General features: G+C 44.4%; 2 protein-coding genes and 1 pseudogene across 2 annotated transcripts in view; 1 reads left to right on the top strand and 2 right to left on the bottom strand.

Annotated features, from left to right (window-relative positions):
• ano9b (anoctamin 9b) overlaps window positions 1–27,813 on the bottom strand; it is a 202,344-nt gene that overhangs the window by 152,544 nt on the left and 21,987 nt on the right. The gene's annotated exons all lie outside the window — the stretch shown is intronic.
• Window positions 4,576–5,305, top strand: LOC139279530 (tumor protein p63-regulated gene 1-like protein pseudogene; annotated as a pseudogene).
• Window positions 19,084–19,818, bottom strand: LOC139279529 (tumor protein p63-regulated gene 1-like protein). The gene is given in 1 exon segment (XM_070898653.1): window positions 19,084–19,818. A coding segment is annotated over 1 exon segment (558 nt). The 5' UTR covers window positions 19,772–19,818; the 3' UTR covers window positions 19,084–19,213.

Raw genomic sequence — 27,813 nt, 5'->3', positions numbered from 1 at the left:
GAATTTAAAGTAACTAATATTAGTAAAGAAGTACTGGATAAATTAATGCTGACAAATCCCCTGGACCTGATGGCCTACATCCTAGGGTTTTAAAAGAGGTAGTACCAGAAATAGCAGATGCATTGATTTTCATCTTCCACAATTTCCTAGATTCTAGAATGGTTCCCTTGGATTGGAGGGTAGCAAATGTAACCCCGCTATTCAATGAAGGAGGGAGAGACAAAAGCAGGAACTATAGGCCAGTTAGCCTGACGTCAGTCATAGGGGAAATGCTAGAATCTATTATTAAGGACATGGTAACAGGGCAGTTGGAAAATCACGACATGATTAGGCAGAGTCAACATGGCTTTATGAAAGGGAAATCGTGTTTGACAAATCTATTAATGCATTTTGGGAATGTAACTAGCAGGGTAAATAAAGGGTAACCAGTGGATGTAGTATATTTGGATTTTCAGAAGGCATTTGATAAGGGGTCACACAAGAGGTTTCTACACAAGATTAGGGCTCATGGGATTGGGGGTAGTATATTAGCATGGATTGAGGATTGGTCAATGACAGAAAACAGAGTAGGAATAAACAGGTCATTTTTGGGATGACCTTTTGGGTAAAACTAGTATAATGGCACCAGTATCAGTGCTTGGGCCTTAGCTATTTACAATTTATATCAATGACTTAGATGAGGGGACCGAGTGTAATATATCCATGTTTGCTGATGATACAAAGGTAGGTTGGGAATGATGCTGTGCTGAGGACGTAAAGAGGTTGCAAAGAGTTATAGACAGGTTAAGTGATTGGGCAAGAAGGTGGCAGAGGAGTATAATGTGGGGAAGTGTGAATAATGGAAAAGCAGAATATTTTTAAACGGTGAGAGACTAGCAAATGTTGGTATTCAGAAGGATTTGGGGATCCTTGTACACAAATCACAAAGTTAACATGTAGGTACAACAAGCAATTAGAAAAGCCAATGGTATGTTGGACTTTATTGCAAAGGGGTTGGAGTACAAGAGTAAGGAAGTCTTGAGGCAATTATATAGGTCTTTGGTGAGACCACACCTGAAGTATTGTGTACAATTCTGTTCTCCTTACCTAAGGAAGAATGTAGTTGCCTTAGAGGGAGTGCAACAAAAGTTCACTAGATTGATTTCTGGGATGAGAGGGCTGTCCTATGAGGAGAGATTGAGTAGAATGGGCCTGTATTCTCTGGAGCTTAGGTGATCTCACAGAAACGTAAAAAAATTATTGTGCTTGACCGAGTAGATGCTGAGAGGCTGTTTTCCCTGGCTGGAGAGTCTAAAACTAAGGAGCATAGTTTCAGGATAAGGGACCAGCCATTTAGGACTGAGATAAAGAGAAAGTTCTTCACTTGTAGGGTTGTGGAATCTTTGGAATTCTCTGCCCAGAGGTTTGTGGATGCTCAGACAATAAGTATATCAGGACTGAGATCGATAGATTTTGGGCAGTAAGGGAATCGAGGGATATGAGAATAGTGCGGAAAAGTCGAGTTGATGTAGATCTTATTGAATGGTGGAGCAGGCTCAAGGAGCTCGATCTCAGTCCTGATATACTCATTGTCTGAGCATCCTGCTCCTATTTCTGACAGATTTCTTGTCCTTTTATGTTATTAAATTCCCAACTCAAACAGAGCTTCACCAGTGAAATGCGATGGTTAATTCATATTCAACCTGGTAATCAAAATTAAGTGCCGGGGTGTGGCAGCCCTTATCTACCTGCACGTAATGCATCATTGATTGGAGATAGGCAGCGGCTTCAGAGGAGCTTCAGAATGGCTAGCCATTAGTACCAGACCTTTACAATTGAGAAAAAATAGAAGATCATCAAATATGTGAAGAAGCTCCCTAGCAAAAGTTATGGCACTGAAATATAATAAAGGTGCAGCGTCGAGAATCTGGAGTTCCAGAATCTGGACTCCGGGATGTTCGGTGACGGGATCATCCGGAATCTGTAAAATGTTCCGGAATCTGGACCCACCGACCTCGGGGCCCCGCCACTGCCCAATCTCGGACCTCGCCTCGCCGCTGCTCGCTCTGCACACCTCATCCCGGGGCCTCAATGCCACTGCCCTTACCTCGGGGCCTCCTCGACGGCCCGCCCGAACACCACCTCCGCGGGGCCCCCCTGCCTTTCTGACATTCCGAAATGCAGAAATACCCGAATCTGGGCTCAAGGTTCCGGATTCTCCACACTGTACCTGTACTCCTTTCACCCTCTACAAATACCTGAAAAACATGCAGCGCATCACCACTGACTACCAGCAGAATGTTTGCAGCCAAAAGAAGAAAATGTGCACCCCAGTTTAATACTCATGTCAAATCAGCTTTGTTGAGCAGGTTCAAGCATGCAGAGCAGCTTACTGGGCTATCCAACCTTAGCTTGCTGAAAAGGTGTATGAACCTTGTTTTGCAATATGTGTTAAGCACTTCAAAAGTCACCAAGCAATCTAGTCCAATACATCTTTTAAAGCTGAAGAAATGGCCTTCCTTACAAGCGGCACCCAATCATGAACAAAAACTGCTCAATTGAAAACCTCTGCTAGAATGACTGGGAGAAAAGAAAGCTGCTGGTGAATTGGAATTCTAAAAACATTGTTTTCCTTGTGTTGCTGCTCTTCCTGTAATCTACAAAAAGACCTGGATATCTCAGTCTCTTTGAGGAGTGGCTGTGTTACTGACAAAAGTGCAGCATCGCAAGGCACAGTAGTTGCCTTGATATTTTTTTGGATTCATTAATGGGATGTGGGCGTCACTGCCCATTCCTAATTGCCCTTGAGAAGGTGGTGGTGAGCTGCCTTCTTGAACCGCTGCAGTTTGTGTGATGAAGATACCCCCACAATGCTGTTCAGTAGGGAGTTACAGGATTTTGACACTGTGATAATGAAGGAATGGCAATTTATTTCAAAGTCAGGATGGTGCGTAACTTGGAGGGGAACTTGCAGGTGATGGTGTTCAAATGCACCTGCTGCCCTTGTCCTTCTAGGCGGTAGAGGTCGCGGGTTTGGGAGGTGCTGTCAAAGATGCCTTGCCGAGTTGATGCAGTGCATCTTGTAGAAGGTACACACTGCAGCCACGGTGCGCCGGTGGAGGGAATGAATGTTTAAGGTGGTGGATAGGGTGTCAGTCAATCAATCAATCACCCTGGATGGTGTTGAGCTTCTTGAGTGTTGTTGGAGCTGCACTCATCCAGGCAAGTGGAGAGTGTTCCATCACATTCCTGATTTGTGCCTAGTAGATGTGAAAAGGATTTCGGAAGTCAGGAGGTGAGACACTTGCCTTAGAATACCTTGTAGCCACAGTATTTATGTGGCTGGTCCAATTAAGTTTCTGGTCACTGGTGACCCCCAGGATGTTAATATTGGGGGATTGATGATGGTAATTGGATGTCAAGGGGAGGTAGTTAAACTTTCTCTTGTTGAATGTGGTCATTGCCTGGTACTTGTTTGGCGTGAATGTGACTTGCCACTTATCAGCCTAAGCCTGAATGTTGTCCAAGTCTTGCTGCATGCAGCATGGACTGCTTCATTATCTGAAGAGTTGCGAATGGAACTGAACATTGTGCACTCATCAGCGAACATCCCCACTTCTGAACTTATGATGGCGGGAAGGCCATTGATGAAGCAGCTGAAGATGGTTGGGCCTAGGACACTGCCCTGAGGAACTCCTGCAGTGATGTCTTGGGGCTGAGATGATTGGCCTTCAGCAATCACAACTATCTTGCATTGTGCTAGGTATGACTCCAGCCAGTGGAGAGTTTTTCCCCTGATTCCCATTAATTTCAATTTGATAACTGTGTAGCTCACCTGAGGTATTTGCATCGAAATGTAACCGAGCTAAAAAAAACAAACATGAGGTTCATCATCCAACCATGGATGCTGGTGATATTTATGTACTGTAAGAAATGTTTGGTACAAAAAGTGATTGCCACGCATGTCATTTTCGTTGGGTGTTCTCCAGACAATCCACATGGTCTAATCATCATGGGAGTAGCTGACAGCAGAATCCATTGCCAATTATTCTTTGAGCAAAGAGTTGATATGCATTTTGTATCCATTATCGTGCTGATGAGGAAGCTGTGACATCCAGATTGCTGACCAACGGAGAAATGATTGATGCTCTAGCAGACGATGCTGCTGCTATTGAGAGTGAGAGTGAGAGCGAGGAACAGTGGACCCAGTGTATTATGTGCAATTGTTAAGAAAGTGCAAACAACTAAGCTGGAACTCTTCCTATCGCTAAATGGAACTGAGAATTTGTGGATGAATGGCAGGAAACAGACCATAATCGTTCGGTATTTCATGAAATGACTGAACTTTGTGTTGCATAACTTGTACAGTGCTTAAGTTTCAAACATGTTAGTTGCCTAGATATTTTATAACTTGTTTAGTATTGCTATATTTTTTGGTGCTCTGTTTCATCACAATTGCTTAATTCATACTACTGGATAATTTGAACATTTTGTAAGCAAGAAATGATTTAAGAGGAATCTGTATGTAGTTTACACAGTTCCACAAACAAGCCAGAAACAGGCTCTCCATGTTTCAGTGGGTTTAGCCACTGTTCAGGCCAGGGACCATTGAAAGGGCTGTTTCTGATATTCGATCCATCGCCATGCCAACAGAGGATGGAGGCGTGCAGAGTGTGTGGCTGCTGACAGAGATCGACCATTGGAACAATGAGAAGGAGCGTCTGGTACTGATCACTGAGTGATCCCTGCTCTTCATCAGCCTCATCTGCCGACAGGTTATTCGAATTTCACTCAATGCAGTGGATACCATTTCAATTGGAGAGTTTCTGTTTCCTCTAAAGTCTCTGAATAAGAGAGAGGGACATGGGATTTGCGTTCAATGGGACAAGCGGGATATACCATCCTTTGTTAACCGCTGGAATCCGTGGTCCACCGATATGCCGTATGCCACCTTCACTCAACACCCCATGGCAAATGCAGATGAGAAGATCGCATCCCTCTGCCAGCTGGAGAATTTTAAGACCGAATTAATCCAAGCCGTGAAGAAGGCTCACAAAGAGGCACCACTGCCAGGCCGGGCCAATGGATTGCTGATCCTGGAGCGGCCCCTTCTCATCCAGACCTATCTCGGTCGAATGTCCTTCATTAACAATGAAGCCAAACTGGGCTATTCAATGTCGAGGGGGACAATCGGATTTTAAACCAAAGGTTTAAGCTTTGCTGTGCAGTCGGTGGGATCTTCCTCCACCTGTATGGTATTTTACATTGCCTCTTCTGTACCTTTTCAATTCCTATTAATCCAACCTTTGGTCAGGAACTGGACAGTTTTGGGTGCATGTTGTCATGGAGGTAGAATGCAACCTTGAGAGCACATTATATATACTGTAGCATGTGGTACAGTGTCGTTTTAAAGGCAAACTGCTTCAGAATTATTGCACATTATACACAAGAAAATACAGCATTGCAATCTGGAAAAAAAAATGGGCTCAATCCCTGGTCTTAACTGATCTCAGCTGGCACAAGACTGAGAGTCACACAATTGGCCTCACTGCTGTTGGGTTAAGCAGGACAAAAAATCAATCTGGATTCCCAGTCCCGAGTACTATCCAGTGACCCCTACTACATCATATGTATATATGAATGATGGCCAAGGACAGGATCAAGCTTGGCTTTGATGCTGAAGTAGCCTCCCAGCAGTTACCATCAAGGCTCACACATGAATAATAGGTACATGAGTAAAGCATCATGCACAATCTCATGCAGATATCAAATGTCTATGTGTTGGTTTGATTATTATTGATATTATTGAACGTCAAGGGTACTGATTATAACAACCTATAAAGTTGATCACAATGCACAATTGTTACAGACACAACACAGAAATAGTTAGTTTCAATAAATATATTTTCCAAGTAGAACTGTGAGTTGCAGTGCTTATCACAAGCCTTACTTTGACCCAATTACTCTATCCTTTATGCTAACTCATGCATCACCCATTACCTTATTCATACCACTCACCAGAACCTTGCCATAACCTATACTTTAATACTTGCTACAGGGTACTAACTTAACCTTTACACTAACCACTACTCCATTATCCTTACTCTTACATTTATCTTCACCCTAATCCTTAATCCAACCTTTAGCCCAGTACTCAATCATTACCCTTTCCTAGCCTTTGCTGTAGGAACGAATGCCAACTGGTCTGTAACCTCAGCTCACGTGAATCTCACCAGCTTAGTTCATAAACTCTGACACCATACTATTTTATATTCCTTTTTTAATGTTTTTCCCATTCTAGTATAAACAGCCGTGAAATCGCCAAAAATGAATCCCACCAATTCCATTCCTGATGTGATACAATATGTGCAAGGAGTAGTTTGTGAGCTCTGGTCACTGGTTTCCAGGAACAAAGCTACAGTCAGACACTTTACTGATCAGTGGCCAACAACATATCGTAAAATGCAACTTTTCTGTATTCTCCACTTTTCTAACAATTACTTACTGAGATTTTTTAAAACTATTATTTAGTTTACAAATACAAAACTGGCGATTCTGACAAAGTTCAAGTATCATTACTGGTAACAAAGTAACATGGGGTCTCAGTGCCACAGAATATAAGAACATAAGAACATAAGAATTAGGAACAGGAGTAGGCCATCTAGCCCCTCGAGCCTGCTCCGCCATTCAATAAGATCATGGCTGATCTGGCCGTGGACTCAGCTCCACTTACCCGCCCTCTCCCCGTAACCCTTAATTCTCTTATTGCTTAAAAATCTATCTATCTTTGACTTGAAAACATTCAATGAGCCAGCCTCAACTGCTTCCTTGGGCAGAGAATTCCACAGATTCACAACCGTCTGGGAGAAGAAATTCTTTCTCAACTCGGTTTTAAATTGGCTCCTCCGTATTTTGAGGCTGTGCCCCTAGTTCTAGTCTCCCCCACCAATGGAAACAACCTCTCTGCCTCTATCTTTTCTATGCCTTTCATGATTTTAAATGTTTCTATAAGATCACCCCTCAGCCTTCTGAACTCCAAGGAGTAACGACCCAGTCTACTCAATCTATCATCATAAGTTAACCCCCTCATTTCTCGAATCAGCCTAGTGAATCGTCTCTGTACCCCTTCCAAAGCTAGTATATCCTTCCTTAAGTAAGGTGACCAAAACTGCACGCAGTACTCCAGGTGCGGCCTTACCAATACCTTATACAGTTGCAGCAACACCTCCCTGCTTTTGTACTCCATCCCTTTCGCAATGAAGGCCAACATTCCATTTGCCTTCCTGATTACCTGCTGCACCTGCAAACTAACCTTTTGGGATTCATGCACAAGGACCCCCAGGTCCCTCTGCACCTCAGCATGTTGTAATTTCTCCCCATTCAAATAATATTCCCTTTTACTGTTTTTTTCCCCCAAGGTGGATGACCTCACACTTTCCGACATTGTATTCCATCTGCCAAACCTTAGCCCTTTCACTTAACCTATCCAAATCTCCTTGCAGCCTCTCTGAGTCCTCTACACAACCCGCTTTCCCACTAATCTTAGTGTCATCTGCAAATGTTGTTGCACTACACTCTGTCCCCTCTTCTAGGTCATCTATGTATATTGTAAACAGTTGTGCTCCCAGTACTGATCCCTGTGGCACACCACTAACCACTGATTTCCAACCGGAAAAGGACCCATTTATCCCGACTCTCTGCTTTCTGTTCGCCAGCCAATTCTCTATCCATGCTAATACATTTCCTCTGACTCCGCGTACCTTTATCTTCTGCAGTAACCTTTTGTGTGGCACCTTATCGAATGCCTTTTGGAAATCTAAATACACCACATTCATCGGTACACCTCTATCCACCATGCTCGTTATATCCTCAAAGAATTCCAGTAAGTTAGTTAAACATGATTTCCCTTTCATGAATCCATGCTGCGTCTGCTTGATTGCACTATTCCTATCTAGATGTCCCGCTATTTCTTCCTTAGTGATAGTTTCAAGCATTTTCCCCATTACAGATGTTAAACTAACCGGCCTATAGTTACCTGCCTTTTGCCTGCCCCCTTTTTTAAACAGAGGCGTTACATTAGCTGCTCTCCAATCCGCTGGTACCTCCCCAGAGTCCAGAGAATTTTGGTAGATTATAACAAATGCATCTGCTATAACTTCCGCCATCTCTTTTAATACCCTGGGATGCATTTCATCAGGACCAGGGGACTTGTCTACCTTCAGTCCCATTAGTCTGTCCAGCACTACCTCCCTAGTGATAGTGATCATCTCAAGGTCCTCCCTTCCCACATTGTTATGACCAGCAATTTTTGGCATGGTTTTTGTGTCTTCCACTGTGAAGACCGAAGCAAGATAATTGTTTAAGGTCTTAGCCATTTCCACATTTCCCATTATTAAATCCCCCTTTTCATCTTCTAAGGGACCAACATTTACTTTAGTCAATCTTTTCCGTTTTATATATCTGTAAAAGCTTTTACTATCTGTTTTTATGTTTTGCGCAAGTTTACCTTCATAATCTATCTTCCCTTTCTTTATTGCTTTTTTAGTCATTCTTTGCTGTTGCTTAAAATTTTCCCAATCATCTAGTTTCCCACTAACCTTGGCCACCTTATACGCATTGGTCTTTGATTTGATACTTTCCTTTATTTCCTTGGTTATCCACGGCTGGTTATCTCTTCTCTTGCCGCCCTTCTTTTTCACTGGAATATATTTTTTTTGCGCATTATGAAAGAGCTCCTTAAAAGTCCTCCACTGTTCCTCAATTGTGCCACCGTTTAGTCCTTGTTTCCAGTCTACTTTAGCCAACTCTGCCCTCATCCCACTGTAGTCCCCTTTGTTTAAGCATAGTACGCTCGTTTCTGACACAACTTCCTCATCCTCAATCTGTATTACAAATTCAACCATATTGTGATCACTCATTCCAAGAGGATCTTTTACGAGGAGATCGTTTATTTTTCCTGTCTCGTTACACAGGACCAGATCCAAAATGGCTTGCTCCCTTGTAGGCTCTGTTGCATACTGTTCTAAGAAACAATCCCGTATGCATTCTATGAATTCCTCCTCCAGGCTACCCCCTGCGATTTGATTTGACCAATCGATATGTAGGTTAAAATCCCCCATAACTACTGCCGTTCCTTTTTCACATGCCTCCATTATTCCCTTGATTATTGCCCACCCCACCATGAAGTTATTATTTGGGGGCCTATAAACTACGCCGACCAGTGACTTTTTCCCCTTACTATCTCTAATCTCCACCCACAATGATTCAACATTTTGTTCATTGGAGCCAATATCGTCCCTCACAACTGCCCTGATATCATCCTTTATTCACAGAGCTACCCCACCTCCTTTCCCTTCTTGTCTATCTTTCTGAATCGTCAGATACCCCTGCATATTTAATTCCCAGTCTTGGTTACCTTGCAACCATGTTTCTGTAATGGCCACCAAATCATACCCATTTGGAATGATTTGTGCCGTCAACTCATTTACTTTATTTCTAATGCTGCGTGCATTTAGGTAGAATGATCAGAAAAGGATTCATTGTGTGATTTCCCATGTGCCGAGTCTCCAATTTCAACCATGGCATCAGGGAGTGGTGTCAGGTGACTTCAGCTGTTGCCTCAGAGAGAAGGAAAAAACAATCATTGGAGGCTGAGTCACTTTAGACCACCCACGCATTCGTCCTGGTGACGGATTTAGAGCACCATAAAAGAGGCCTGGGACCAGGATCATTCTGGGCTCCAATGGGCCAGAAATGGTGCAAGCCACAGGGAGCCTGGAAGAATTTAAAGGAAGACTACAGGAAAAATGACCAGAACTAAAAAAGGAAACCTGGGGTTAGTGCAGGTGAACATGTTAAGGTTTTCGAACATTGGAACTGGTCAAACAGATCACAATGGTCTCTTCTAATCCTGTACATTGTTCCTACAAAAACTATTATATATCTTGACTGATGTCATTTTACCGTCAGCAATTTTGCTGCCAGTCAAAATTATAATAACTTGTATTTATATCATAGAATCTTAATAATATAGCACAGAAGGCAGCCATTCGGCCCATCGAGTCTGCTCTTTCGAAGAGCAATCCAGTTAGTGCCACTCCCCCGCTCAATTCCCATATCCCTGCAAATTTTTCTCCTTCAAGTATTCAAGTATATTGAAGGCTCATCCCCTCAGACACCCAGCTCATACCATCAGATACCCAGCTCACACCCAGATACCCAGCTTATGCCCATACATCCATCTCATACCCGTATACCCATCTCATACCCATATACCCAGCTTATGCCCATATACCCATCTCATACCCATATACCCAGCTCATATCCATATACCCATCTCATATCCATATACCCATCTCATACCCATATACCCAGCTCATACCCAGATACCCAGCTCATACCATCATTTACCCAGATCATCCCCTCATATACCCAGTTCATACCCATATACCCAGTTCATACCCATATACCCAGCTCATACCCATATACCCAGCTCATACCATCATTTACCCAGCTCATCCCCTCAGATACACAGCTCATACCCAGATACCCAGCTCATACCCTTATACACATCTCATACCATCAGATACCCAGTTCATACCCATATACCCATCTCATACCATCAGATACCCAGCTCATACCCATATGCCCATCTCATACCATCAGATACCCAGCTCATACCCAGATACCCAGCTCATACCATCAGATACCCACCCTCACACCCAGATACCCACCCTCACACCATCAGATACCCAGCTCATACCCAGATACCCAGCTCACACCATCAGATACCCAGCTCATACCCAGATACCCAGCTCATACCTAGATACCCAGCTTATACCCAGACACCTAGCTCATACCCATATACCCAGTTCATACCATCAGATACCCAGCTCATGCCCAGATACCCACTCATACCATCAGATACCCAGCTCATACCCAGATACCCATCTCATACCCATATACCCAGCTCATACCATCAGATACCCAGCTCATACCATCAGACACCCAGCTCATACCATCAGATACCCAGCTCATACCCAGATACCCATCTCATACCCATATACCCAGCTCATACCATCAGATACCCAGCTCATACCCAGATACCCAGCTCATACCTAGATACCCAGCTCATACCCAGATACCCAGCTCATACCCAGATACCCAGCTCACACCATCAGATACCCAGCTCATACCCAGATACCCAGCTCACACCATCAGATACCCAGCTCATACCCAGATACCCAGCTCACACCATCAGATACCCAGCTCATACCCAGATACCCAGCTCATACCCAGATACCCAGCTCATACCATCAGATATCCAGCTCATATCATCAGATACCATCAGATACTATCACATCACATGAGGGTGTGTATCTGAGGGGATGAGGCAGGTATCTGATGGTATGAGCTGGGTATGTGAGTGGATGAAGACTACTATTGAATCTGTATCCACCATCCTATCAGGCAGTGCATTCCAAATCCTAACCATTCATTATGTAAAAAAGTTTTCCCGCATGTCGCGTCTGGTTCTTTTGCCAATCAACTTAAATCTGAGTCCTCTTGTTATTGACCCTTCAGCCAATGGAAACAGGTTTTCTTTATTTACTCTATCTAAATCCTTCATGACTTTGAGTACCTCTATCACATCTCCTCATAGCCTACTCTGCTCCAAAGAGAACACCAACTTCTCTAATCTGTCTACGTAACTAAAGCCCCTCATCCCTAGAACTATTCTAGTAAATCTCTTCTGTACCCTCTCCAAAACCTTCACGTTCGTCCCAAAGTGTGGCGCCCAGAATTGGACACAATACTCCAGCTAGGGGTGCACTAGTGTTTTATATGGGTCTAGCATTACTTCCTGGCTTTTGTATTCTATGCCTCTGTTTATAAAGGCCAGGATCCCATACGCTTTATTAACTGCTTTGTTAACCTGCCACCTTCAAAGATTTGTGCACAAACACCCTCCAGGTCTCTTGTTCTTGCACCCCTTTAAAATTGTACCATTTAGTATGTATGGTCTCTCCTCATTTGTCCTATCATAATGTATCACCTCACACTTCTCTGCGTTGAATTTCATCTGCCATGTGTCCTCCAGCCTGTCTATGTTTTCTTGAAGTCTATTACTATCTTCCTAACTGTATACTATACTTTCAAAACTGTGCCCTGTACCTCCAATCCAAGTCATTAATGTATATCAAAAACAGCAGTGGTCCTAGTACTGAATCTTGTGGAACGCCACTGTATACCTCCCTCCAGTCCAAAATACAGCCATTCACCACAACGGTTTCTCTGTTTTCTATCCCTTAGCCAATTCCGTACCCATGCTGCTATTGTCCCTTTTACCCTATGGGCTTCAATTTTGCTAACAAGCCGAATATGTTATACTTTATCAAACGCCTTTTGAAAGTCCATATACACAACATCAACTGCACTGCCCTCATCCGCCCTCTCTGTTACCACATCAAAAAACTCAATCAAGTTAGTCAAGCATGATTTGCCCTTAACCAATCTGCTGGCTCTTTATTAGTCCATCTTTGTCCAAGTGGCTGTTAATTTTCTCACAGATTGTTGTTTCTAAAAGCTTCCCCACCACCGGTATTAAACTGACTGGCCTGTAATTGCCAGGTTTATCCTTCTTCCCTTTTTTGAACAAGGGTGCACCATTTGCAATCCTCCAGTCCTTTGGCACCATCTCTGAATCTAAGAAGGATTGGAAGATTATGGCCAGCACATTTGCAATTTCTACCCTTACTTCCCTCAGCAACCTAGGGTGCATCCTCTCTGGACCGGGTGATTTATCCATATTAACTACTGTCAGCCTTTCACGTACCTCCTCTTTATCTAATCCAGTGTCCCAGCAACCTCCTCATTTACTCATCATCATAGGCGGTCCCTCGAACGAGGATGACTTCACAGATGTTTCAATGAAGGACCCGATATTCCAGTCCTGAACTCCAATTGAGGGGGGGGGGGGGGAAGATGCCTGTGCATGGATTTTTTTTAACCTGTGGTGACCGTTGCACATCAGCCACCACACGGGCTTGACAGAGCTAGGCCTTTATCCAGAGGCAAGGGTTAACCAGGATGACTGGAGACCTGCTCTGCTGCATGGACCTAGTGCGCACAGATATCGCAGTGTGCGCACTAGCACGATGAAAACATCGTGGCGCCGCCCCCCCCCCCACCCCCCCCCAACCTGCGAGAGAACACCTCTGCAGGTCGGGCTATAAAAGAGCTGGAGCGGCGTACCACTACAACTTCCAGCACGAGCTGCTCCAAGTGTGCGATGATTTTGAGGTGGGTGACTGGGTGACGTCATCAAAACCTAGATCGCCGTTTGGAGCGTGGGCAGGAACATTGGCGGGGCCTCATTTACTATAGCTTTGGTAAAGTCCTTTTCTTTGGTAAACACTGATGTAAAGTACTCATTCAGTACCGCAGCCGTGTCTTCTGCCTACACTAATAGTTCTCAATTTTGGTCCCTAATCAGGCCCACCACTCCTCTGACAATCCTTTTACTGTTAATATGCCTATAGAGGACCTTTGGATTGCCTTTTATATTAGCCACCAATCTATTTTCATTTTGTCTGATTGTCCCTCTTAATTCCTTTTTCACTTCTCTGTACTTTTTATATTCAGTCTGATTCTCCCTTGTATTATCAAGCTGACATCTGTCATACACCCTATTTTTCTGCTTCATTCTTCTCTTCAACGCCTTCATCATTCAGAGAGCTCTGGCTTTGGTTGCTCTCTCTGTACTCGAACCATCTCCTCTTTAAAGGCTGCCATTGCTCCATTGCATTTCTGCCTGCAATTCTTTGTCTCTAATTTACCCCGGCCAGATTGCTCCTCATTAATTCACTGAAATGAACCTTCCTTCAGTTTAGATTGCTGCTTGTCTTTCTCCATAATTAATCTAAACCTTACGATACTATGATCACTATTCCTGCGATGCTCTCCAACTGTGACAATCTCCACTTGACCCGCTACATTCCCCAGGACTAGATCCAGCAATGCCTTCTTTCTCGTTGGGCTGGAAACATACTGATCAAGAAAATTCTTGTGAACGCACTTCAGAAATTCCTCCCTTTCTCTACCCTTAAAACAGTCACTGCCCCATTCAATATTGGGGTAGTTTACGTCTCCCATTATCACTACTCTAGTTCTTGCACATCTCAGTCATTTCTTTGCCAATCTGCTCCTCTGTCTCCTTCCCATGAATTGGGGGCCTATAAAATACACCAAGTAGTTATATTGCTGTATTATTGTTTCTCAACTCCAATCAAATAGATTCTGACTTTGATCCCTCAGGGACATTCTCTCTTTCTAGCACTGTAATATTTTCCTTGTCGAGGTGGCTGTTAATTAATATAGCGCTTTAACATCGTAAAATGTCACAAGGCGCTTCACAGGAGCGTTATTAAACAAAATTTGCCGCTGAGCCATGAGATATTAGGACAGATGCCCAAAAGCTTGGTCAAAGAGGTAGATTTTACAGAGCATCTTAAATGAGGAAAGTGAGACAGAGAGGTAGCGAGGGAATTTAGGACCTAGGCAGCTGACAACCGCCAATGGTGGAGTGATTAAAATAGGGGATGCGCGAGACATCAGAATTGGAGGTGCGCAGAGATCTCAGAGGGTTGTAGGGCTGGACAAAGTTACAGAGCTAGAGAGGGGCGAGGCCATGCAGGGATTTGAAAACAAGGATGAAAATTGAGATGTTGCTGGACCAGGAGCCAATGTAGGTCAGAGAACACAGGGATGATGGGTGAATGGGACTTGGTACAAATTAGGATATGGGTAGCAGAGTTTTGGATGAGCTTGAGTTTACGGAGGGTATAAGATGGAAGGCTGGCCAGGAAAGCATTGGAATAGCTGAAGTTATTGCTAATTATTACGGTGAATCACTAAATCATCCTCCCAGAACTGGTGATTTTTTTCCCCCTCCCTATTCTCTTCTTATCTGAAGGTAAAACCCTGCTACTTTACCATCCTTCATATGGAAGCGTAGACAGTGAGTGCTGGCAGGCTAATCCATCATGGGGGCCATCACAAGTGTGCCCAAGTCATCCAACATGTACATGCACTTTCTAGCAGGGATCGCCCGACAGTCGTCAAAAGCGGCAGACTTGGCTGACTTTTCTCCTCCCTAACACTGAAGCTACCAAAGGTTTTTGTTGTGCTCCTACTGTGAATGTAGGTGGAAGAATCATGAAAGGGTTAATAAAATGGTTCTAGGAATCAATAAGAAAATAAGAAAAGACAGACTTGGTTTCCCGTGAGAAAGTAGTGGACAAAGTAGCTTGTGTGACCATCACTGATAAACAAGGGTTGATGGCCATGACTTGATAAGGTGCACATTTGCTTCGTGTGATTAGCTGGGCTATTCCGCTCGTAAAAGCATAAAGTGTTCTAAAGATAAACAGGCTGTCAATTCATGAAGCCCTAGTAACACACTGTGATTGATGAAGCAGGCCATACCTCCTTCGGTTTGTAAGAATAAAAGGGATGCGTCTGTGAGGATAGGCAGACCTTTTGTCTGCCTGCCCCGGAATCTGTAGACTCTGTGCTGGCAGTTTGGTAACAGGTCCGAAGCTGCTTCAATAAAGACGTAAAGATTGAAGGTATCTGACTCGATTATTGTCGAATGCAGCTGACCACCCAAACTAGGACTTAACACTACCACCTGCGATGTCCTAACTGAGCACAGACCAGAACTGGAACCTGAGGCCTTCCTAATCTATATGGTGAATTTGCCCATGAATTATCAAGTAAAGCTTTGACTCAAGATATTTGATTCAGTGAAACTGCATCATGTTGCACAGGGAATCTCACAATCTCATCAATGATAGATTCCACTGTTTCTCTTAAATTGCTTCATGAAGAAGCAGAAATGCAGCTATGAAATGTGGCTTCATGTATTTATAATTGTGCTGAGATTTCAAAACTTACATTTGGTTTCTACGTCTCATGTTGGAACTTGCAAAATATAAAATTCACAAGGGGAAGTGAAATGAAATCTAATATTCCATTATTCACGCTGAGTCAATCAGTTATGTGACTGGAGTCAGTAAATGCAGTCTCCACACAATGATGTGAGAATTTCTTGTAATGTTATTACAGCCAGTGGGCTTGTTGGGATGCTCATGTGGGAGCTGTGTCGAGAATGCAGGTTTCAGAGCAAGACAGAGCAAGCTGTGAGATTTGCAGAATTATTCACATTTATTTTAGTTATGTGGGGAAATTGTGAGAGAGGTTATAGCAGATGCATTCGTTATAATCTACCAAAATTCTCTGGACTCTGGGGAGGTACCAGCGGATTGGAGAGCAGCTAATGTAACGCCTCTGTTTAAAAAAGGGAGCAGGCAAAAGGCAGGTAACTATAGGCCGGTTAGTTTAACATCTGTAGTGGGGAAAATGCTTGAAACTATCACTAAGGAAGAAATAGCGGGACATCTGGATAGGAATAGTGCAATCAAGCAGACGCAGCATGGATTCATGAAAGGGAAATCATATTTAATTAACTTACTGGAATTCTTTGAGGATATAACGAGCATGGTGGATAGAGGTGTACCGATGGATGTGGTGTATTTAGATTTCCAAAAGGCATTCGATAATGTGCCACACAAAAGGTTATTGCAGAAGATAAAGGTACGCGGAGTCAGAGGAAATGTATTAGCATGGATAGAGAATTGGCTGGCGAACAGAAAGCAGAGAGTCGGGATAAATGGGTCCTTTTCCGGTTGGAAATCAGTGGTTAGTGGTGTGACACAGGGTTCAGTACTGGGAGCACAACTGTTTACAATATACATAGATGACCTAGAAGAGGGGACAGAGTATAGTGCAACAACATTTGCAGATGACACTAACATTAGTGGGAAAGCGGGTTGTGTAGAGGACTCAGAGAGGCTGCAAGGAGATTTGGATAGGTTAGGCGAATGGGCTAAGGTTTGGCAGATGGAATACAATGTCGGAAAGTGTGAGGTCATCCACCTTGGGAAAAAAAACAGTAAAAGGGAATATTATTTGAATGGGGAGAAATTACAACATGCTGTGGTGCAGAGGGACCTGGGGGTCCTTGTGCATGAATCCCAAAAGGTTAGTTTGCAGGTGCAGCAGGTAATCAGGAAGGCAAATGGAATGTTGGCCTTCATTGCGAAAGGGATGGAGTACAAAAGCAGGGAGGTGTTGCTGCAACTGTATAAGGTATTGGTAAGGCCGCACCTGGAGTACTGCGTGCAGTTTTGGTCACCTTACTTAAGGAAGGATATACTAGCTTTGGAGGGGGTACAGAGACGATTCACTAGGCTGATTCGAGAAATGAGGGGGTTACCTTATGATGATAGATTGAGTAGACTGGGTCTTTACTCCTTGGAGATCAGAAGGCTGAGGGGTGATCTTATAGAAACATTTAAAATCATGAAAGGCATAGACAAGATAGAGGCAGAGAGGTTGTTTCCATTGGTGGGGGAGACTAGAACTAGGGGGCACAGCCTCAAAATACGGAGGAGCCAATTTAAAACCGAGTTGAGAAAGAATTTCTTCTCCCAGAGGGTTGTGAATCTGTGGAATTCTCTGCCCAAGGAAGCAGTTGAGGCTGGCTCATTGAATGTTTTCAAGTCAAAGATAGATAGATTTTTAAGCAATAAGGGAATTAAGGGTTACGGGGAGAGCGCGGGTAAGTGGAGCTGAGTCCACGGCCAGATCAGCCATGATCTTGTTGAATGGCGGAGCAGGCTCGAGGGGCTAGATGGCCTACTCCTGTTCCTAATTCTTATGTTCTTATGTTCTTATATTCTGTGGCACTGAGACCCCATGTTACTTTGTTACCAGTAATGATACTTGAACTTTGTCAGAATCGCCAGTTTTGTATTTGTAAACTAAATAATAGTTTTTAAAAATCTCAGTAAGTAATTGTTAGAAAAGTGGAGAATACAGAAAAGTTGCATTTTACGATATGTTGTTGGCCACTGATCAGTAAAGTGTCTGACTGTAGCTTTGTTCCTGGAAACCAGTGACCAGAGCTCACAAACTACTCCTTGTACACATTGTATCACATCAGGAATGGAATTGGTGGGATTCATTTTTGGCGATTTCACGGCTGTTTATACTAGAATGGGAAAAACATTAAAAAAGGAATATAAAATAGTATGGTGTCAGAGTTTATGAACTAAGCTGGTGAGATTCACGTGAGCTGAGGTTACAGACCAGTTGGCATTCGTTCCTACAGCAAAGGCTAGGAAAGGGTAATGATTGAGTACTGGGCTAAAGGTTGGATTAAGGATTAGGGTGAAGATAAATGTAAGAGTAAGGATAATGGAGTAGTGGTTAGCGTAAAGGTTAAGTTAGTACCCTGTAGCAAGTATTAAAGTATAGGTTATGGCAAGGTTCTGGTGAGTGGTATGAATAAGGTAATGGGTGATGCATGAGTTAGTATAAAGGATAGAGTAATTGGGTCAAAGTAAGGCTTGTGATAAGCACTGCAACTCACAGTTCTACTTGGAAAATATATTTATTGAAACTAACTATTTCTGTGTTGTGTCTGTAACAATTGTGCATTGTGATCAACTTTATAGGTTGTTATAATCAGTACCCTTGACGTTCAATAATATCAATAATAATCAAACCAACACATAGACATTTGATATCTGCATGAGATTGTGCATGATGCTTTACTCATATACCTATTATTCATGTGTGAGCCTTGATGGTAACTGCTGGGAGGCTACTTCAGCATCAAAGCCAAGCTTGATCCTGTCCTTGGCCATCATTCATATATACATATGATGTAGTAGGGGTCACTGGATAGTACTCGGGACTGGGAATCCAGATTGATTTTTTGCCCTGCTTAACCCAACAGCAGTGAGGCCAATTGTATGACTCTCAGTCTTGCACCAGCTGAGATCAGTTAAGACCAGGGATTGAGCCCATTTTTTTTTCCAGATTGCAATGCTGTATTTTCTTGTGTATAATGTGCAATAATTCTGAAGCAGTTTGCCTTTAAAACAACACTGTACCACATGCTGCAGTATATATAATGTGCTCTCAAGATAGATATACCAGGCAAGGTTGCATTCTAACTCCACGATAACATGCACCCAAAACTGTCCAGTTCCTGACCAAAGGTTGGATTAATAGGAATTGAAAAGGTACAGAAGAGGCAATGTAAAATACCATACAGGTGGAGGAAGATCCCACCGACTGCACAGCAAAGCTTAAAACCTTTGGTTTAAAATCCGATTGTCCCCCTCGACATTGAATAGCCCAGTTTGGCTTCATTGTTAATGAAGGACATTAGACCGAGATAGGTCTGGATGAGAAGGGGCCGCTCCAGGATCAGCACTCCATTGGCCCGGCCTGGCAGTGGTGCCTCTTTGTGAGCCTTCTTCACGGCTTGGATTAATTCGGTCTTAAAATTCTCCAGCTGGCAGAGGGATGCGATCTTCTCATCTGCATTTGCCATGGGGTGTTGAGTGAAGGTGGCATACGGCATATCGGTGGACCACGGATTCCAGCGGTTAACAAAGGATGGTATATCCCGCTTGTCCCATTGAAAGCAAATCCCATGTCCCTCTCTCTTATTCAGAGACTTTAGAGGAAACAGAAACTCTCCAATTGAAATGGTATCCACTGCATTGAGTGAAATTCGAATAACCTGTCGGCAGATGAGGCTGATGAAGAGCAGGGATCACTCAGTGATCAGTACCAGACGCTCCTTCTCATTGTTCCAATGGTCGATCTCTGTCAGCAGCCACACACTCTGCACGCCTCCATCCTCTGTTGGCATGGCGATGGATCGAATATCAGAAACAGCCCTTTCAATGGTCCCTGGCCTGAACAGTGGCTAAACCCACTGAAACATGGAGAGCCTGTTTCTGGCTTGTTTGTGGAACTGTGTAAACTACAGATTCCTCTTAAATCAAAGCCATTTCTTGCTTACAAAAAGTTCAAATTATCCAGTAGTATGAATTAAGCAATTGTGATGAAACAGAGCACCAAAAAATATAGCAATACTAAACAAGTTATAAAATATCTAGGCAACTAACATGTTTGAAACTTAAGCACTGTACAAGTTGTGCAACACAAAGTTCAGTCATTTCATGAAATACCAAGTGATTATGGTCTGTTTCCTGCCATTCATCCACAAATTCTCAGTTCCATTTAGCGATAGGAAGAGTTCCAGCTTAGTTGTTTGCACTTCCTTAACAATTGCACATAATACACTGGGTCCACTCGCTTGGGACTGTTCCTCGCTCTCACTCTCACTCAGAAGCATCGTCTGCTAGAGCATCAATAATTTCTAGCTCATTGAATGTTTTCAAGTCAAAGATAGATAGATTTTTAACCAATAAGGGAATTAAGGGTTATGGGGAGAGGGCGGGTAAGTGGAGCTGAGTTCACGACCAGATCAGCCATGATCTTATTGAATGGCGGAGCAGGCTCGGGGGGCTAGATGGCCTACTCCTGTTCCTAATTCTTATGTTCTTATGTTCTTATGTTAAGGTTGGAGAAGCTTATTAATGTCAAGAATCAAATTTGGTCTGTCATGATTGGGGTTGAGACTACTGTGTGTATCAAAGGCACGTGGAAGCTACAATCCTACCTTATTATCTTTGCACATTAATCTAAACAATAAGAGACCAGTGCAACCCAACAATCCTACTGACTATAATATATTTTTTAATTCCCACATTGTGAGGAAACTACACTCACTGTCCCCAGTGGAAGCTTTTACAATGTCCCTTTCATCTCTGGGACCTGGGTTCAGATTCAGTAATAAACCATCCAAGGCCTTTCATCGGGGTGTTATCAGACAAAATTAAACACCGAGCCACATAAGGAGATATGGGGACTGAGGTAGGTATTAAGGAGTGTATTAAAGGAGAACAGAGAGGCAAAGAGGTTCAGGAAGGGAATTCCAGAGCTTGGGACCTAGACAGCTGAAGTCATGGCTGCCAACGGTGGGGCAAAGGAAATCGGGGATGAAGAAAAGGCCACAATTGGAAGAGTGTAGACTGCTCGGGTCTCTCTCTTCGGGTACTGGCCCCACCTCCCTCAAATCTGCCGTCATCACCCCTCCCCTCAAAAAAACAACCCATCATTCTCTGTCCTTGCAAACTACACTCTTCCAATTCTGGCCTCGACCTTGCCATCTCTAGACCATCACGTCAATCACTGATAAGGACATCTCTGACTACATTCCCCTTCCACTTGCCACCTGCCCTCTCACCCCTCCCCTCCCCCCCGCCCCCACCAACCCTACTTCCTTCTGTGTCCGCCCTTAGAAAAAGCTCTCTCCCAACTCTCTTACAACTGCACGATGAACTCCCAACTGTCCAGCCTTTGGCCCTCCATTCACCAGGACATCTCTGCAGCTACCGATCTGCTCAATCACACCCTCGCCACCACCTTTGATGCCCTAGTCTCTATTAAAACAATTACTCTCTCTCACCCTGGCTGTTCCCCTAGTACAGCCCTCATCTTTGTACAGCCCTCATCTTTGCTCCCTTAAGTCCAAGGGGCGCAGACTTGAGCAGATATGGCGGACAACTGGTTTAACCATTCACCACCAGATCTGGCTGGACCACATAGAGCATTATCGGGTCCTGCTCTCGTCTGCCAAATCTGGAATGCAAAGATAAACCCCAGATTCTATTCTCTACTGCCAACCGTCTTCTTAAACCCCTCTCCCCTGTCTCCTCCATCCTCACTTCCAACAGCAAATGTAGGAGCTCATGGACTTCTTTGTCTCTGAGATTGAGACCATCCGTTCAACCGCCTCTGTCATTTCCCTTCCTTCCCCTAGCACACCCGGCCAAACGTCCTCTAAGGATCCCCCCCTGCCCTAGCCCTGACCTCATCTTTCTCCAGTTTCCCTCCGATCTCCCTGCATTTCCTTTCTGAGCTCATCCTGCCCATGAGACCCACTTCCTGCTCCCTTGACCCTATTCCCACCAAACTGCTGACCACCCAACTTCCTTTACTGGCTCCCATGTTAGCTGACATTGTTAAAGGGTCTCTCGCCTCAGGTACTGTTCCCCTCTCTCTCAAATCTGCCATCATCACCACTCGCCGCAAAAAAACAACCCATGATTTCTCCGTCCTTGCAAACTACCCCCCATCTCCAACTGCCCTTTCCTCTCCAAAGTCCTTGTTGCCTCCCAAATCCGTGCCCATCTTTCCCGCAACTCCATGTTTGAATCCCTCCAATCTGGTTTCTGACCCTGTCCTTTGTGACTGTGACAAAAGCAAACTATCCCTCCTTGTGCTTCTTGACCTGTCTGCAGCCTTTGATACGACTGACCAATCTATCCTTCTCCAACGCCTCTCCACCGTTGTACAGCTGGGTGGGACTGCACTCGCCTGGTTCCATTCTTATCTCTCTAATCGTAGCCAGAGAATCACCTGCAACAGTTTCTCTTCCCACCCCCGCATCTTTACCTCTGGTGTCCCCCAAGGATCTATCCTTGGCCCCCTCCTATTTCTCATCTACATGTTGCCCCTTGACGACATTATCCAAAAACACAGCGTCAGTTTCGACATATATGCTGATGAGACCCAGGTCTACCACACTACCACGTCTCTCAACCTCTCCACAGTCTCTAAATTGCCAGACTGCTTGTCCAACATCCAGTTCTGGATGAGCAGAAATTTTCACCAAATAAATATTGGGAAGACCGAAGCCATTGTTTTTGGTCCCTGCCACAAACCCCGTTCTCTAGCCACTGACTCCATCCCTCTCCCCAACTTTTGTCTGAGGCTGAACCACACTGTTCGCAACTTTGGTGTCATATTTAACCCTGAATTAACATTCCGGCCACATACCCACAGCATAATTAAGAGCGCCTATTTCCACCTCCGTAACATCGCCCATCTCTGCCTTGCCTCAGCTCATCCGCTGCTGAAACCCTCATCCATGCCTTTGTTACCTCTACACTTTACTATTGCAATGCACCCCTGGCTGGCCTCCCACATTCTGCCCTACGTAAACCAAAATACGTTCATCCAAAACTCAGCTGCCAGTGTCCTAACTCGCACCAATCCTGTTCACCCATCACCCTTGTGCTTGGTGACCCACATTGGCATTCAGTTAAGCAATGCCTCAATTTTAAAATTCTCATCCTTGTTTTCAAATCCCTCCATGGCCTCGCCCCTCTTTATCTCTGTAATCTCCTCCAGCCCCACAACCGCCTGAGATACCTGCGCTCCCCTAATTCTGCCCTCTTAAACATTCCTGATTATAATCGCTAAACTATTGGTGGCCGTGCCTTCTGTTGCCTAGGCCCCAAGCTCTGGAACTCCCTGCCAAAACCTCTCCGCCTCTCTTTCCTCCTTTAAGATGCTCTTTAAAACTTACCTCTTTGGCCAAGCTTTTGGTCACCTGCCCCAATTTCTCCTTATGCGGCTCGGTGTTAAATATTTTGTCTATAATATTCCTGTGAAGCGCCTTGGGACGTTTCACTTTGTTAAAGGTGCTATATAAATACAAGGTGTTGTTGTTGTTGTTGTAAACCATAACAGTATAACAAGGGAGAACAGATTTAAGTTGATGAATTATAGATTTTTCAGGAAGTTCTTCAACACTGAAATGGATTTCCTAGTAGGAAAGTATAATCAAATATACCGTGTCTGTTCTATTCCCCGCACCTTTGCTCTCACCCCTTCCCCTCCCTCTCAGAACCACGACAGGATTCCCCCTGTCCTCACCTTTCACCCCACCAGCCTCCATGTTCAACGGATCATCCTCCGCCATTTCCATCACCTCCAGCGTGATCCCACCACCAATCACATCTTTCCCTCCCCTCCCCTCTCAGCATTCCGAAGGGACCGCTCCCTCCGCGATACGCTGCTCCATTCCGCAGTCACCCCCAGCACCAACTCCCCTTCCCACGGCACCTTCCCATGCAAGCGCAGGAGATGCAACACCTGCCTTTTTACCCCCTCCCTTCCCACTGTCCAGGGCCCCAAACACACCTTCCTGGTGAAACAGCGATTTACTTGTACTTCTTTCAATTTAATATACTGTATTCGCTGCTCACGATGTGGTCTCCTCTACATTGGGGAGACCAAGCGTAGATTGGGTGACCACTTTGGGGAGCACCTCCGTTCAGTCCGTAAGTGTGACCCTGAACCTCTGGTCGCCTGCCACTTTAATTCTCCACTCCACTCCCACTCTGACCTTGGACTCCTACACTGTTCCAATGAAGCTCAACGCAAGCTCGAGGAACAGCACCTCATCTTTTGTTTAAGCACTTTACAGCCTTCTGGACTCAACATCGAGTTAAAATATTTCAGAGTGTAACCGCTGCCAATCTTTGGCTCCTTCTTCCCCACCCCCCGCGCACACATAGCCCCTCCCCCTCCCCCCCCCCCCCCCGCCCCACAGCCTGTTGCTTTCTTTTTTTCTCCTCGTCGCCAATGACAGCTGGTCATTATCCCACCATTCACACCCTATCTTGACTAATGTGTGTCTAACTCCTACCATTACCATTTGAATTTGGGCCATCATCCCTTTTGTCTCGCCAATCTCTCCTGTCTTCCACCCTATCGCAGACCTTCCCTTTTGATCTTCCTTCCCCTCCCCATTTCAGTGCTTGTTAGGAGTCCGTTCTTTCCGAACACACTCCAGTTCTGACGAAAGGTCATCGACCCGAAACATTAACTCTGTTTCTCTCTCCACAGATGCTGCCTGACCCGCTGAGATTTCCAGCATTTTCTGTTTTATTTCCTGATTCCAACATCCTCAGTATTTTGCTTTTGTATTAGTACAATCAAATACCCTGGAATCATTTAAGAAGCGGTTAAATGCTGTGACCAGGGAACTATAGATTTATTCTGGATCAGTAAGCTGGAATGGGTCTTTCTTATCCATGTCTACCTTGTAAAATACTGTGGGAACCATGAACATGAAGAGGCTTGAAAATGCTGTAACAGCTGGAGGGGATTTCAACACATCACTGCTCTCAAGTCAAGTGCTTGTTTACAAGAAATAATACTCTCGTAGCTTCCTATTCTTGATTAGACCTCTCATAGCCCCCACACCAAACACCGCCTCCACGACATGTACAGCCGGGGGGGAGGGCGGGGGATGTGGAAGGCGATCGGAAAGCATCACAAGACTGCACTATGCATCAAATGTAACCCGGGGGTTGGGGGGTCCTGATCACTGCGCCTGCTCAGATTTGGGTGTGGTCCATACAGACCTGTGGGGAGAGAGAACAAAGGATCTTATCCTGACTGCCTGTCGTTTTGAGCTTCTTGCAAAGGTAAACTTTAAGCATTGGGGCAATACTGACAATGCCATACCTTGTGCAAGCCTTCTGCATGATGGAGCTGCAGAGGAGACAATTGATTTGACGTCATCGCATGTGGAACCTCAGAGCACGTAGGGTGCTGGGCAGGAGGCCTTACCCACCTCGGGTATATCAAGACAGGCGTTCATACCTGCACCTGCGTGATGCAGACTGTGTGAGAAGGCTGTGTTTTGGCAAAGAAGTTGTAATTGAGATCTGTGAGTGAGTAAAAGCAGACCTGCAACCTAGAAGCATCAGGAGGACTGCTTTGTCAGTGAAGTGAAGGTTACAGCTGCACTTTCATTCTATGCATCTGGATCATTCCAGGCCACAAGTGGAGATGTGTGCACCATTTCTCAACATGCAACATATGTCTGCATATGGCAGGCTTTCACTCCATTGATGTGCAGCTCGTATGTGACGACATGCATCACATTATGTCAGTTGATGTGAGGTACCCTGGGAGCACCCATGATGCATTCATCCTACGCGAGAAATACTATAGAATCTTGAGAGGAATATAGAAAGTTAAGAGGCAAAATTAAAAAGGATATTAGGAATGCTAAGAGAAAGCACGAGAAATTCTTGGCTAGTAAAATTAAGGAAAACCCTAAGATGTTCGATAAATATATTAAGAGTAAAAGGGTAACTAAAGAAAGGGTAGGTCCTATTAGAGACCATGAGGGTAATCTTTGTGTGGAGGTGGAAGATGTTGGTAAAGTTCTCAACGAATACTTTGCATCTGTTTTCACAAAAGGAAAGGGGCAATGCAGATACTGCTATCGAGGAGGAGTGTGATATTCTGGACGAAATAAATATAGTGAGAGGAAGCATTAAGGGGTTTAGCAGCTTTGAAAGTAGATAAGTCCCCAGGCCCAGATGAAATGCATCCCACGCTGAAGTAAAAGAGGAAATAGCGGAGGCCTTGACCTTCATTTTTCAGTCCTCTTTGGATTTGGGCATGGTGCCGGAGGATTGGAGGACTGCTAATTTAGTGCCCTTCTTTAAGAAGGGAGTAAGGGATAGGCTGAGTAATTACAGGTCAGTCAACCGAATCTCAGTGGTGGAAAAATTATTGGAAAAAATCCTGAAAGACAGGATAAATCTACATTTGGAAAGGCAGGGATTAATTAGGGACAGTCAGCACGGATTTGTTAAGGGAAGATCATGTTTGACTAACCTGATTGAATTTTTTGAGGAGGTAACCAAGAGGGTCGATGAGGGTAGTGTGTACGATGTAGTATATATGGACTTTAGCAAAGCTTTTGATAAGGTCCCACATGATAGACTGGTCAAGAATGTTAAAGCCCATGGGATCCAGGGCAAAGTGGCAAGTTGGATCCAAAATTGGCTTGGAGGTAGGAAGAACAAAAGAAATAGGAGCAGGAGTCGGCCATTCGGCCCCTCAAGCCTGCTCCGCCATTTAATACGATCATGGCTGATCTGATCATGGACTCAGCTCCACTTCCCTGCCCGCTCTCCGTAACCCCTTATTCCCTTATCGTTTAAGAACCTGTCTATTTCGGTCTTAAATTTATTCAATGTCCCAGCTTCCACAGCTCTCTGAGCAGCGAATTCCATAGATCCACAACCCTTTGAGAGAAGAAATTTCTCCTCATCTCAGTTTTAAATGGGCGGCCCCTTATTCTAAGATTGTGCCCTCCAGCTCTAGTCCCCCTATCAGTGGAAACATCCTCTCTGCATCCACCTTGTCAAGCCCCCTCATAATCTTATACATTTCGATAAGATCACCTCTCATTCATCAGAATTCCAATGAGTAGAGGCCCAACCTACTCAACCTTTCCTCATAAGTCAACCCCCTCATCTCCAGAAGCAAAGGGTAATGGTTGATGGATGTTTTTGTGACTGGAAGGATGTTTTCAGTGGGGTTCCGCAGGGCTCAGTACTGGGTCCCTTGCTTTTTGTGGTATATATCGACGATTTAGATTTGAATATAGGGATTATGATTAAGAAGTTTGCAGACAACACTAAAATTGGCTGTGTGGTTGATAATGAAGAAGAAAGTCATGGGCTGCAGGAGGATATCAATCTACTGGTCAGGTGGGCAGAGCAGTGGCAAATGGAATTTAATTCAGAGAAGTGTGAACTGATGCACTTTGGGAGGGCTAATAAGGAAAGGGTATACACATTAAGCGGTAGGCCACTTAATAGTGTAGATGAACAAAGGGACCTTGGAGTGCTTGTCCACAGATCCCTGAAATTAGCAGGCCAGGTGGATAAGGTGGTTAAGAAAGCATACGGAATGCTTGCCTTTATTGGCAAGGCATAGAATATAAGAGCAGGGAGGTTATGCTTAAATTGTATAATACTTTGGTTAGGCCACAGCTGGAGTATAGTGTGCAGTTCTGGTCGCCGTATTATAGGAAGGACGTGATTGCATTAGAGAGGGTGCAGAGGAGATTTACTAGGATGCTGCCTGAAATAGAGAATCTTAGTTATGAGGACAGATTGGATAGGCTGGGTTTGTTCTCATTGGAACAGAGGAGGTTGAGAGGAGACCTCATTGAGGTGTACA

This window comes from Pristiophorus japonicus, chromosome 14 (genome assembly GCF_044704955.1).
Source record: "Pristiophorus japonicus isolate sPriJap1 chromosome 14, sPriJap1.hap1, whole genome shotgun sequence".
Lineage (NCBI taxonomy): Eukaryota > Metazoa > Chordata > Chondrichthyes > Pristiophoridae > Pristiophorus > Pristiophorus japonicus.
The sequence above is the reverse complement of the archived record's forward strand: the minus strand, read 5'-3'. Positions and strand labels throughout refer to the sequence as shown.